Consider the following 12,245-nt stretch of genomic DNA (forward strand, 5'->3'; position numbering starts at 1 on the left):
TCAGAAAGGCCTTCACTGTCTACCCTATCTAAAATTGCACCCCTCCTCACATGTCTTGTCCTCCTTCCCTGCTTTGCTTTTTCACATTAAAAAAAAATTAATAGGCTTTATTTCTTAGAGCAGTTTTAGGTTATAGAAAAGTTGAGCAGAAATTACAGAGAGTTTCCATATGCTTCCTTTCCCCTAGTTTCTCCTGTTATTAACATCTTGTATTAGTGGTACATTTGTTACAATTAATGAATCAATATTGGTACATTATTAACTAAAGTCCATATCTTACGCTAGGGCTTTTGACAAATGTATAATGTCATGTAACAACTATTACAGTGTCATAAAGAATAGTTTTTTTTAATTAATAATTTATTTTTGGCTGCCTTGGGTTTTTGCTGCTGCGTGCTTTTTCTAGTTATGAGTGGGGGCTACTCTTCATTGCGGTGCGTGAGCTTCTCATTGCAGTGGTTTCTCTTGTTGTGGACCATGGGCTCTAGGTGCACGGGCCCAGTAGTTGTAGCACATGGGCTTAGTTACTCCGTGGCATGTGGGATCTTCCTGGACCAGGGATGGAACCCGTGTACCCTGCATTGGCAGGTGGATTCTTAACCACTGCACCACCAGGGAAGTCCCAAGAATAGTTTTACTACACTAAAAATCCCCTATACTCCACCCATTCATCCCTCCCTCCATCCAAAACCTTAGCAACTACTGATCTGTTTATTGTTTCCATAGTTTTGCATTTTCCAGAATGTCACATAGTTGGAATCATACAGTATATAGCCCTTTCAGATTAGTTTCTTTCACTTAGCAATGTGCATTTAAAGTTCTTCCATGTGTCTTCATGGCTTGATAGCCCTGCTTTATTTTTCTCCTGGGCAATTTCTTACATGGTTCTGTATATTTTTCACTTATCATATTTATTGTCTTGTCCACAGGAATGTATGTATCACAAGGACAGGGATTCTTGTCTGTTCTGTTCACTGCTGTATCCCCAGTGCCCACAACAGTGTCTTATAGACGGTGCTCAAGAAGTATTAGTTGAACTAAAATATTTCTTAAATACAATTAGTGTATCTAATTGAAGAACAAACCTATCCAGAACCCTCCTGGCAAGGGAATATGTGAAAAAGTGTTTAGCTGTCTGCACTCTTAAGAATTTCAACTTCACTGCCTTCGACCTTGGGCAAGTGACCTAACCGAACCTGTCTGTGCCAGTTTCCTGATCAGTAAAATGGAGCTAATAATAGCACTTCCCTCACAGGGTTTTGGTAACGATTAAATGAGTTACTATACATAAATTCTCATAATAGGTCCCACACATGGTGCGTGTATATGAGTAGTAATTATGGCTCCATACAGGAAGACTCAGAGAAGGAGATGAGAATGGAATGCCGGTTGGCTACATCCAGTATGCGATTCTAGTTAGTTGTTCAGAGGTGGACGAGGCGCTGTGAGCTGGGGCAATTGCAGGCAACCTTGAGAAAGACGGAGCCGGAATGGGGGGCACTAATCCCATTTGCCCATCGCTTTACAAAGCGCTTTTACATTCTAAACGCTTGAAATCCTCACAATCATGTCTGGTGGGCATTATGATCCCAATTTTATCCATGAAAAAACTGGTTCGGGGAGGTTGAACGGCTTGCCCGATGGAACCATGGGATAAATGGTGGCCCCAATATTCCCATCCAGAGGTTCTGATTCACACCTCAATACAGTCGCTATTACCCACGCAAACTCTCGGGGCGCGCCAGAGTGTCTGGGGTCCAGGGGTCCTGGACAGAGTAACAGAACCACCTTAATAACAACATCCAGGTTGTCAGCGACTGTGGGCAAGGCAGGATGTGCAGGCTCGCCGGCCGGCTAGGGTGTGGGAGAGCTGGCACGCTGGACTTGCAGACGAATTCTGCAAGCGCTTGCGGATTAGAGAGTATCAAGGTAACTCAATTTCCTAGCATCCCCTCCCCTTCCCCGCCTCCAGGGGGCGGGGCAACAAAGCGCGGGAAAAACCGGCCTCGACTCCACCCTCTACCCGCGTGCTGGGGGCGGGGAAAGGAGAACTCTTAAATGGGTAATGGACACGGGGCGGGTTTCCCCTCCCCCATCCCCGTGCTTAGGAAGCATTCCACAATGCCGCTTTAAGATCCCTTTGGAAATGGCCCAGGCCACGCCAGCACGCTAACGTCACCTCTCCCCTACTTCCGGTCTGCAAGCCCGTCCCAGGCTTCAGGTGCCGGTGCCTTCCACACTCCAAATCCCGCCCCTGCTACAAGCCCTCCTGCAGAGGGAGGAGCAGTAGGTGACGCCATCGCCCAGGAGCTAGCCCGTGCGAGGACCCCATCCATTCAGATTATATGACGATTTAGACAGTGGGAAAACCGCAAGGAAATGGTCAACCAGATGACGTGATGCTTTCGGTGACGTCCCATTCTGTGACTTCTGCACGGCATGACTGACATTGGGGTTTAGCTTGAGAAAACACCGCAAACGGATCACACATCCGGGCTCCACTCGGGGCCAACGCGGTTCTCCTTAACCTGCCTTGCAACAAATAGAAGCAGAGAGTTCTCTAAATTTGCATAAGTGAACTGCAGGCTTCAGGGATCGCGGCCAATAGAGAGTGAGGGGGCGGAGACACACCTGGGATAGTCACCGCCTCCTGTAGGAAAGCAGGGAATCAGACTGGCTTCTTTTTAAACGACAGTGGCGGAGGCCAATCATTTTTGAGATGCACAGATGGGGCAGTGGGCCGCGGCGCAACCAATGGGAAGAAGCATCTCCAGAAGGACTAGGCTTCTTGCCCAATGAGGCTGGGAAGCCTGTGCGGAGCTGTTTCCGAGCGGCGGTACTTAAGACCAACCCAGTACGGAGCTGGGCGGGGCGCAGTACTGAACGACGGGGGTCTTGACCAATGGCGAGTGCGAAAGCGGGCAGCCCAGACCTGGAACGCGAAGGGAGCTGAGGGAGGGGGAGGCTGAACGGGAGAGAAGCAGGAAGTAGCGGCGGTCGTGGGGAGGGCGGCGGCGGCGGCGGCAGCGACCGGAGCAGGGAAGAGACCGCCGGGTCTCGGCCCGCACTGGGAGCGGAACAAGTAAGCGTGCCTGGGGTAAATACCCGCCTTTGGCCCCGCCCCCTGGGGGGGCGGGTAAATACCCCCGCCCCTCCCCCACTTAGTCAACTGCCCCCTCTCCGTGCCGCCCCCCGGGATGGCTTCTACCGGGGCCCCGACGTCGCCTCCATTCCTTGGGGCCCGTGGGCGAAACTCCTAGCCTGTTGAAAGCACAGCCCCTAGCAGGGTAAACGTGGAGGGGGGGTCGGGGTCTCCAACTCCTGGCGCCCCCAGCCCGAGAGGCGTCCGAAGCGCGGCCCGGGGACTGGAAGCTGCGGGATGTCGCGACCTAAAATGGTGTCCGTGTCCGGGGGTGGGGGCGGGGGAACTGGGCCAGGCCGGAGCGGAGCGTGCACCCCGACTGGGCACGGGTCAACGTCCGGGCCCGGACGGGACCCAGGCTCGTGCCCCAGGCCGCGGCGTGCCTTCCGATTCCTCCCCAGTCTCGAGAGAGCCTCGGGAGCCCTCGTGGGGAGGAGGCTGCGCTGCGCAGGGAGGGAGGGGAGGAGGTCGGAGTTGGGACGGACCCCGGCTGGAGAGCTGCGAGTCTGGCAAAAACTGTCCCCTCCCCACTACTCTCTTTCCACGCCTCCCCTGCTCCGGTGTAGTCTTGGGCCGGGAGGTGCTGCGCGGCAGCTCCCCGAGGGCCTGGCCTGGCCAAGGCCCGTCCTTCCCTTAGCACGCTGGTGAGAGCTAGAAAAGCGCGGCGCGCCTCAGTTTCCCCTCTGGCTTCTCCCATGTACACCCCGCCCCCTTTTCGTAACCCTGGACATGCTCCCCGCGCCGGTCCTCGGCAGATGGCAGGGGCTTAATTCCGGCCGCTGCCCAGCTTGGCGGCAGTCTAATCGCCCCCGGCCGCCGGCCCCTTGCCCTGCTCTGCACAGCAGGCCCCGGGCCAGGGAAAGGGACGCGGAGCCCCCACCCGACCCAGGCGAGTTCCCCCTCTTCCTGTTCAGCCCTTTCCTTTGGCTTTTGGGGAAGAACAGAGGGAAGGAGGGGGGCTGGAGCCCAAGAGACAGGGCGCAGCAGCCGCAGAAAGGCCTGAGCCGTGGGGCGGGGAAGCCTCTTCGGCCTTGAGCTCCGCTGCTTGATCTACTGTCTGCTCCTGGCTCTCCGATGACCTCTAAGTCACTTGGACGCCAAAGGGGGAGTTGCTTGTGGGAGGCAAGTTTGCAGATGTTTTCTCATAGTCCCCACTGATCTGTGCTCCACCAGCCCACTTTTCTGAGGGCCTGAGCGGAAGGTAGCTCTGGTCTCTTGGGGTCGGGAGGGAGCCGGCCAGGGGAGGGCCCTAGCGATCCAGCTGGGCAGAGGCAAGGGGCGGAGGGCTTTGTTTAAACCCAGATCCTGTAAATTAAGTAGACGGGGATGAGAGGAGCACTCCCCTTTCGTTCTTCCTCTAGTTGGTACCCTCTCCCTCCACCCCCATCTTGGTCCCAGCAATGCCAGCTGCCACCTGCTGGGACTATCTCCAGTTACAGTCTAAAGGCTGGAAAGAGGTGAGAGAATTGGCCCTGGGAAATGGCTTGCCTTGTGGGCAGGGAATGTGGAGGGAAAGAGACTTTTTCAGTTGCTTCTTCCTAGATATAGAAACACTTGTGGGGAGAAATGGGTAGGGAACACACCTGGGTCCCCCACAAGCTCTAGGCTGGCCTTCTTGTTGGTCTAGTGCCACATAAGTCTTGTGGGACCTTTTTTTTTTTTTTTTTTGTACTGGGACAGATGGGGGTTGGGTGAGACTTCCTGGGCCACTGTTGCCAAGGGAAAATGAAAAGGGTGAGGAGTGTGAGTTGGGGATAAACTGGGGTGAGGAGCTCAGAGCACAAATGACGGGTGAGGGGCCTGGCTTTTCCCCGCTGAGGCAGCTGTGCTGGATAAGCTCATACCCTGGAGTTTTAGCCCTGAGAGAGCAAGATGGGGAAGGAGGGAAGGAGGAGGGGTTGGCTAGGAGAGGGCCAGGCACTCTTGGGCAGGTAGGTGAGCGAGCAGCAGGTGTTTGTGACAGGAGAGGCCTAGGCTGGGGCCCTTGTGACCAGACTGCTGTTACGGTTTTCCCGTTTCTTCTCTTTGTCTCTTTCTGTTCCTGTGTCTTATTCTTTCCATCTTGGTCTCTTGGGTAACTTCCCTGAGCCCACTTCTCCCTGTTAACCAAGCTAGATCTCCAGGTGCCAGTAATGACCCCAAGTGGCCCAGACTTGAGCTTACATGACCCCTGACTCTTGTCTCTGACCCCAGCCCTAAATTTCCAGTGCTTATTCCCTCCCAGCTCCTTTTCGGCCTGGCATATCCTTGTTGTCCTATCTGTGATAATAAATCATACTCTGGGTTCTGGCTCTCATGTTTATGATTCATATCATGCTCAGAACAACCCTATGATATATAGATTACTTGTCCCCTCTTTCAGACAGCAAAAGTAAGGCGGTGGAGTAACTTGCTTATACAGCAGGCCATTGATAAGGCTGGAACTAGAATCAATTCTTACATCTTGTCTTAAGTCACATGCCCCTTTGTACACATGGCCTTTCAGATCTCTGTGGACCCCCAGAAGATCCGTGAAGAATATGAATGGATCCCATGCTGCCATGAATGAGCCCTTAAACCTAGAGCATCATGTACATCCTCCTCCTTAATAGTAGTATTGATTAATTGATTCTGTGCTGGGCACAGGAGGGGTTGAAGTGGTTTCAGCTAAGATGCTCACTGAACTCCCTCCGTCTCTACTCCCTTATCTCTTATCTGTATTTTTTTTTTAAGATTTACTTATTATTTATTTTATTTATTTTTGGCTGCATCAGGTCTTAGTTGCGGCATGCGGAATCTTCGTTGAGGCATGTAGTATCTTTCGTTGCGGTGTGTGGGCTTCTCTCTAGTTGTGGCACGCAGGCTCCAGGGTGCGTGGGCTCTGTAGTTGTGGTGAGCGGGTTCCAGAAAACGTGGGCTCTGCAGTTTGCGGCCTGCAGGCTCTCTAGTTGAGGTGTACAAGCTCAGTATTTGTGGCGCGTGGGCTTAGTTGCCCCCACAGCATGTGAGATCTTAGTTCCCTGATCAGGGATCAAACCTGCGTCCCCTGCGTTGGAAGGTGGATTCTTTACCACTGGACCACCAGGGAAGTCCCTTTTATCTGTATTTCTGAGAAGTCTCTTTTCCTTTGCTTTCTCTGGATTTTGGTGTCCTCCCTGGAATGTGCATACTACATTCCTTTCAATTTTAGGGTTTGGCAAAACAGGTGCCTCCACCAGCTCTCTAGGATTTGCACTATGGTGGAGGTGTACCCAAGTCAGAGTGTGCGTGGGTTCTGAGAGCGGATGAATTTGGAGATCTTGAGGGAGGAGGTCCAGTGCTCCTGCTTCCAGAGGTCTCAGTTTCTCTCTCTTCTTCCTGTTTTCCTCAGGTCTGGGACCTGTTGCCATGGGGGACATGAAGACCCCTGATTTTGATGACCTCCTTGCTGCCTTTGACATCCCCGACATTGATGCAAATGAAGCCATACACTCTGGGCCAGAAGAAAATGAGGGGCCAGGAGGCCCAGGGAAGCCAGAACCCAGTGTAGGAGGTGAATCTGGAGAAGCAACAGCAGCAGCTGCCGGGGATGGCCCTGGCTTGCCCGCCCAGGCCTCTGACCATGGCCTGCCACCGCCAGACGTCTCAGCAGTCAGCGTCATTGTCAAGAACACTGTGTGTCCTGAGCAGTCAGAGTCCCTGGGTGGGAGTTCAGGAGGGGAAGGGGCCCGGGCTGGGGGAGTGACTAAGGAAGGGTCTATGGGACCTCGTCTGATGCAAAATGGTTTTGGGGGCCCTGAGCCGTCCCTTCCAGGAACCCCGCACTCTCCAGCTCCTCCCAGTGGGGGTACCTGGAAAGAAAAATCCATGGAAGGGAAAGCTCCCCTGGACCTCTTTGCTCATTTTGGGCCTGAGCCAGGGGAGCATCCCGATCCCCTTCCTCCCTCTGCGCCCTCCCCACCTCGGGAAGGGGCCATGACCCCACCTCCCTTCTCCTCTCCCTTTGAGCTGGCCCGGGAGAACGGCCCAGCCCTGCTGCCCCCTGGTTCTCCCCCACTGCTGGGGGCCTTGAAGCAGGAAAGCTGCAGCCCTCTTCATCCCCAGAGCCTACCAGGCTCAGGCTCAGGCTCTAGCCCTGAGGCCACGGGCGTCCCTGCCAGTGTGTCCCCTTCCCGGGTTGCAGGGGTGTCCTTCTTCAAGAAGTCTCCAGGGCACCAGAGCCCTCTTGCCTCCCCTAAAGTGCCCAGCTGTCAGCCCCTAAAGGAAGAAGAGGATGAGGGACCAGTGGACAAGTCTCCCCCAGGAAGTCCCCAGAGTCCCTCTAGTGGAGCCGAGGCTGCAGATGAGGACAGCAATGACTCCCCTGCCTCCTCCACCTCCTCTAGGCCCCTCAAGGTACGGATTAAGACCATTAAAACATCCTGCGGGAATATCACAAGGACTGTAACCCGGGTCCCCTCAGACCCTGATCCCCCTGCCCCCTTGCCTGAAGGGGGCTTCCTGGCAGAGGCTAGCCTCCTGAAGCTGTCCCCTGCAACCCCGACCCCTGAGGGTCCAAAGGTGGTGAGTGTCCAGCTGGGTGATGGCACGAGGCTAAAGGGCACCGTGCTGCCCGTGGCCACCATCCAGAACGCAAGCACTGCCATGCTGATGGCAGCCAGTGTGGCCCGCAAAGCCGTGGTTCTGCCTGGAGGTACTGCCCCCGGCCCTAAGACGATGGCTAAGAATGTGCTGGGTCTGGTGCCCCAAGCGCTGCCCAAGGCTGAGGGGAGGGCAGGGCTGGGGGCCGGGGGGCAGAAGGTGAACGGTGCCTCGGTGGTGATGGTGCAGCCCTCTAAGCCGGCCACCGGGCCGGGGGCAGGGGGTGGCACGGTGATCTCACGGACCCAGTCCAGCCTGGTGGAGGCCTTCAACAAGATCCTCAACAGCAAGAACCTGCTGCCTGCCTACCGGCCAAACCTGAGTCCACCGGCTGAGGCCGGGCTGGCCCTGCCTCCCACGGGCTACCGCTGCCTCGAGTGTGGGGACGCCTTCTCGTTGGAGAAGAGCCTGGCGCGACACTATGACCGCCGGAGCATGCGCATCGAGGTCACCTGCAACCACTGCGCCCGCCGCCTAGTCTTCTTCAACAAGTGCAGCCTGCTGCTGCATGCCCGTGAGCACAAGGACAAGGGGCTCGTCATGCAGTGCTCGCACCTGGTCATGAGGCCGGTGGCCCTGGACCAGATGGTGGGGCAGCCGGACATCACTCCCCTGCTGGCTGTCCCACCTGCCCTCGGACCTCCAGCCTTGCCTGCCTTGGGCAAGGGTGACGGGGCCGTCACCTCCTCCGCCGTTACCGCAGTTGCCGCTGAGGCCCCTGTGCTGCCACTCTCAGCCGAGCCGCCTGCCGCCCCTGCCACCTCTGCTTACACCTGCTTCCGCTGCCTGGAGTGCAAGGAGCAGTGCCGGGACAAGGCCGGCATGGCTGCCCACTTCCAGCAGCTCGGGCCCCCCGCTCCTGGCGCCACCAGCAACGTGAGTTACTTTTCCCAGCCCCTCCCTGGGACAGGGACAGCCAGATGCCACGGGGACAGGATCTAGGAAGGTGTGGGGACTCGGTTAGGAGAAGGAATGGGGGACAGGCCACTCCTCACAGACTCACCTGGTTTCAACCCCCTTGACAGGTGTGCCCAACCTGCCCCATGATGCTCCCCAATCGCTGCAGCTTCAGTGCCCACCAGCGCATGCATAAGAACCGACCTCCCCACGTCTGCCCTGAGTGTGGGGGCAACTTTCTGCAAGCCAATTTTCAGACCCACCTCCGGGAGGCCTGTCTGCATTTCTCTCGCCGCGTGGGATACAGGTGCCTCCCACCTCTCCTCCCCATAGTCCCTCAACACTTTTCCTCCTGTACTTGGTGGTCTCGTGGCTCCTGGGACCAGCCTTTCAGATGGCCTCTCACGGAGGCGAGCCCCATCTCTCCTGTTGGATCACTCAGCCCCGGTGTGTTAGCAAATGCAGCCAGAGCGCTCTCCGCCTTCCCCGCGTTCCCCACGGAGAGGCAGCAGGCGGGGCCCCCTCCGGAGCATCAGCTCTGCCTCTCTGCCCCTCAGGCTTCCCTGGGGGAGCTGGGTGCTGCAGCTCCCTCCGTCCTCCACCTGCCCGTGTTCCCCCGCTGATGAACTCCTTAGAGTCCACCCCGTCCCCGAGAATGAGTGTGGGGTTGGAGGTGGCTGTGGAGATGCCCGCAGCTCACCACGGCGCCTCCTGCTTACTCCCCAAGGTGCCCCAGCTGTGCAGTGGTGTTTGGGGGTGTGAACTCCATCAAGTCCCACATCCAGACGTCACACTGTGAGGTTTTCCACAAGTGCCCCATCTGCCCCATGGCCTTCAAGTCTGCGCCCAGCGCCCACGCCCACCTCTACACCCAGCATCCTAGCTTCCACACGCAGCAGGCCAAGTGAGACCTGGGGAGGGAGCGTGAGGAGGGGCGGGTGTAGGGGGCTGGGCCTCGATGGGGCAGGATGTCTGCACTGTCTTCTCCACCCGCCCAGGATGATCTACAAGTGCGCCATGTGTGACACAGTCTTCACTCACAAGCCCCTCCTCTCCTCGCACTTCGACCAGCACTTGCTGCCCCAGCGTGTCAGCGTCTTTAAGTGCCCATCTTGTCCTCTGCTTTTTGCCCAAAAAAGGACCATGCTGGAACATCTCAAGGTACAGGGGTCGAGGGATGGAGGCGGGGCGCTCAGCTGTGTTGACCGGGGACCCCTCCGGAAGTGGGAGCAGGGGAGGAGCCGGGACTCTGGCAAAGCCAGGCCCTCCCCCACACCAGCCATCCCCCCTTGTCTCCCTCTCACAGAACACCCATCAGTCTGGGCGCTCGGGGGAGGAGACTCCTGGGAAAGGGGCCGGGGGTGCCCTTCTGACCCCCAAGACTGAGCCTGAGGAGCTGGCTGTGTCTCGGGGAGGAGCAGCTGCCCCTACCGAGGAGTCGTCTTCATCCTCAGAAGAGGAAGAACTGCCCAGCTCCCCTGAGCCTCCTCGCCCAACCAAACGGCCCCGGCGAGAACTGGGGAGCAAAGGCGTCAAGGGCGGGGGTGGGGGCCCTGGAGGCTGGACCTGTGGCCTTTGTCACTCCTGGTTCCCTGAGCGTGATGAGTATGTGGGTCACATGAAGAAGGAGCATGGCAAGGTGAGTGGGGTGCCCCCGGGGAGCAAGATGAGCTGGAGGGGCAGCATTGGGATTGACCTGTGTGGCAGTGGAGATGGGGTGCTGCGTGGAGCCTGGCTGAGACCCCCAACCCCTGCTCTCCTAGTCAGTGAAGAAGTTTCCCTGCCGCCTGTGTGAGCGCTCCTTCTGCTCCGCCCCCAGCCTGAGGCGCCACGTCAGGGTCAATCACGAGGGTATCAAGCGAGTTTACCCATGCAGGTAACCCTTACCCCCTGGCCCCCTTCCTCTTTTCTGTCCAGCTGGGTGCCCCCAGCCCTGGTTCCCCAAAGTACCTTCCCACCTGCCTCCTAGGTCTGAGTGGACTGATGGTTGAGGCCTCCTTCTGCTCAAGCCACGAGCCTTGGCCTTCGGGCTGTGCCGCTGGCGCCCACCCCGCCCGCTCTCCCCTTTAGGTATTGCACAGAGGGAAAACGCACCTTCAGCAGCCGCCTGATCCTGGAGAAACACGTCCAGGTGCGGCACGGCTTGCCGCTCGGGGCCCAGTCCCCTGGCCGGGGGAGCGCCCTGGCTCGGGGCCCTGGTGCCAGAGCCCAGGTAGGCGGAGGCCCACCCTGCTGCATGAGGGCTGTGGGAGCGGGAGCCTGCACGGTTATAGCCGAGGCCTCAGGAAGCTGGGCAGGGGTGCCAGGGACGGTGGGGGTTGGTGACAGGGAGGCCCAGTTTCTTGACTCTCTTCTCCAGGGGCCAGGACGGAAACGCCGTCAGTCCTCTGACTCTTGCAGTGAGGAGCCTGACAGCACGACACCTCCAGCCAAGTCCCCCAGGGGTGGCCCCGGGGCGGGAGGCCACGGCCCCCTGCGCTACCGGAGCAGCAGCTCAGTGGAGCAGGGCCTCGTAGCGGGGCTGAGAGTGGAGGGCGGCACCCAGCAGTGCCTCGACTGCGGCCTGTGCTTCGCCTCCCCTGGCTCCCTGAGCCGGCACCGTTTCATCAGCCACAAGAAGAAACGGGGTGTGGGGAGTGCCAGTGCCCTGGGCCTGGGGGATGCAGAGGAAGAAGCCCCCCCCGCTTCCAGGTCTGACCCAGAGCGGGGAGATTCACCCTTGCCAGCTTCTGGAGGCCCACTGACATGTAAGGTCTGTGGCAAGAGCTGCGACAGCCCTCTCAACCTCAAGACCCATTTCCGCACACACGGCATGGCGTTCATCAGGGCTCGGCAAGGGGGCAGTGGGGACAACTAGGGCCCAGGCCTGGACTCACTAGCCCCCTCCCTCTTCCTTGGGAGCCTGGGTCACTGCTGCTGCCTGGTCCCTGGGCTGGGGAGTTCCATTAGAATTCATGTTTTGTTCAGCTCCTCTCCCGCTAACCCCCAAGGACAAGCTTTTGAGAATGGTAGTTATTTGAGGTTCCTGCCTTGGGTTTGGCCCTGGGGTCCTAGTAGAGTGGGTCCTCCATTCCTTCTTTCTGAGCCCAACACTAATTATTTTCTTGCTGCAGCCCCCCCATGTGGGACGGGGGGGTGGGAGGACGGGAAGGCCCAATGCTGGGGTGGTCAGGGGCACGCTCCTCAACCCCTGTGGGCACAGATGAAGGCCCTGGCCTTGCCCTAGTGCCCCCCTCAGACTCCCTGGCACTCAAGCCCTCCACCCCTGCAGTGCCTTTCACTTTTTTTTTTCCCCAGAAATCCGGGGTTGGGGGGGGGTTGGTGGAGATGAGTCCTGTCAAGGGGGGTCCCAGGGAGAGGAGGGGACGGGCTCTCAGGAATCCTTTATTCTTGTAGTAATAATAATACTAACAAACAGTGGGGGAAATGGGAAGGAGAAAACCAGACCATTAAAACTGCTCGTGGTTTAATCCCCATTCAAGCTCCTCTTTTTATGTGACTTAGACAATGTGGATGTGTCTGGGAGCGGGTGAGTGACAAAGCTGGGAAGGCCCTTCTTCAGGGAAGAGGTGGTATTGGCCGAGACAGGCAGGGAAAAAGCAATCTT

The 12,245-nt window shown here is 57.6% G+C and overlaps 1 protein-coding gene across 3 annotated transcripts; it reads left to right on the forward strand.

Moving 5' to 3' along the window:
• The first annotated feature begins 2,971 nt into the window (after positions 1-2,971).
• ZNF687 (zinc finger protein 687) lies at positions 2,972-11,978 on the forward strand. 3 transcript variants are annotated; one of them, XM_060090518.1, is made up of 9 exons: positions 2,972-3,097; positions 6,492-8,617; positions 8,767-8,945; positions 9,366-9,542; positions 9,637-9,799; positions 9,945-10,277; positions 10,402-10,514; positions 10,709-10,850; positions 10,998-11,978. In XM_060090518.1, the coding sequence occupies exons 2-9, from the start codon at positions 6,509-6,511 to the stop codon at positions 11,493-11,495; spliced, it is 3,714 nt and encodes a 1,237-aa protein (XP_059946501.1). In that variant the 5' UTR covers positions 2,972-3,097; positions 6,492-6,508; the 3' UTR covers positions 11,496-11,978. The 3 variants fall into 3 exon arrangements, with proteins under 3 accessions (XP_059946501.1, XP_059946500.1, XP_059946502.1); XM_060090517.1 differs by having other exon boundaries at positions 2,972-3,082; XM_060090519.1 differs by lacking the exon at positions 2,972-3,097 and adding an exon at positions 4,475-4,599.
• The last annotated feature ends 267 nt before the right edge of the window (positions 11,979-12,245 follow it).

The sequence above is a fragment of the Mesoplodon densirostris genome, chromosome 2 (genome assembly GCF_025265405.1).
Source record: "Mesoplodon densirostris isolate mMesDen1 chromosome 2, mMesDen1 primary haplotype, whole genome shotgun sequence".
Taxonomy (NCBI): domain Eukaryota; kingdom Metazoa; phylum Chordata; class Mammalia; order Artiodactyla; family Ziphiidae; genus Mesoplodon; species Mesoplodon densirostris.

What these genes read in the sequence shown, in the direction of transcription:
- ZNF687 (XM_060090518.1), top strand. Translation starts at nt 6,509, where the DNA reads ATGGGGGACATGAAGACCCCTGATTTTGATGACCTCCTTGCTGCCTTT. An exon ending in CTCCTGGCGCCACCAGCAAC is followed by an intron (nt 8,618 to 8,766) that starts GTGAGTTACTTT and finishes CCCCCTTGACAG; the next exon opens with GTGTGCCCAACCTGCCCCAT. An exon ending in CCATGCTGGAACATCTCAAG is followed by an intron (nt 9,800 to 9,944) that starts GTACAGGGGTCG and finishes TCCCTCTCACAG; the next exon opens with AACACCCATCAGTCTGGGCG.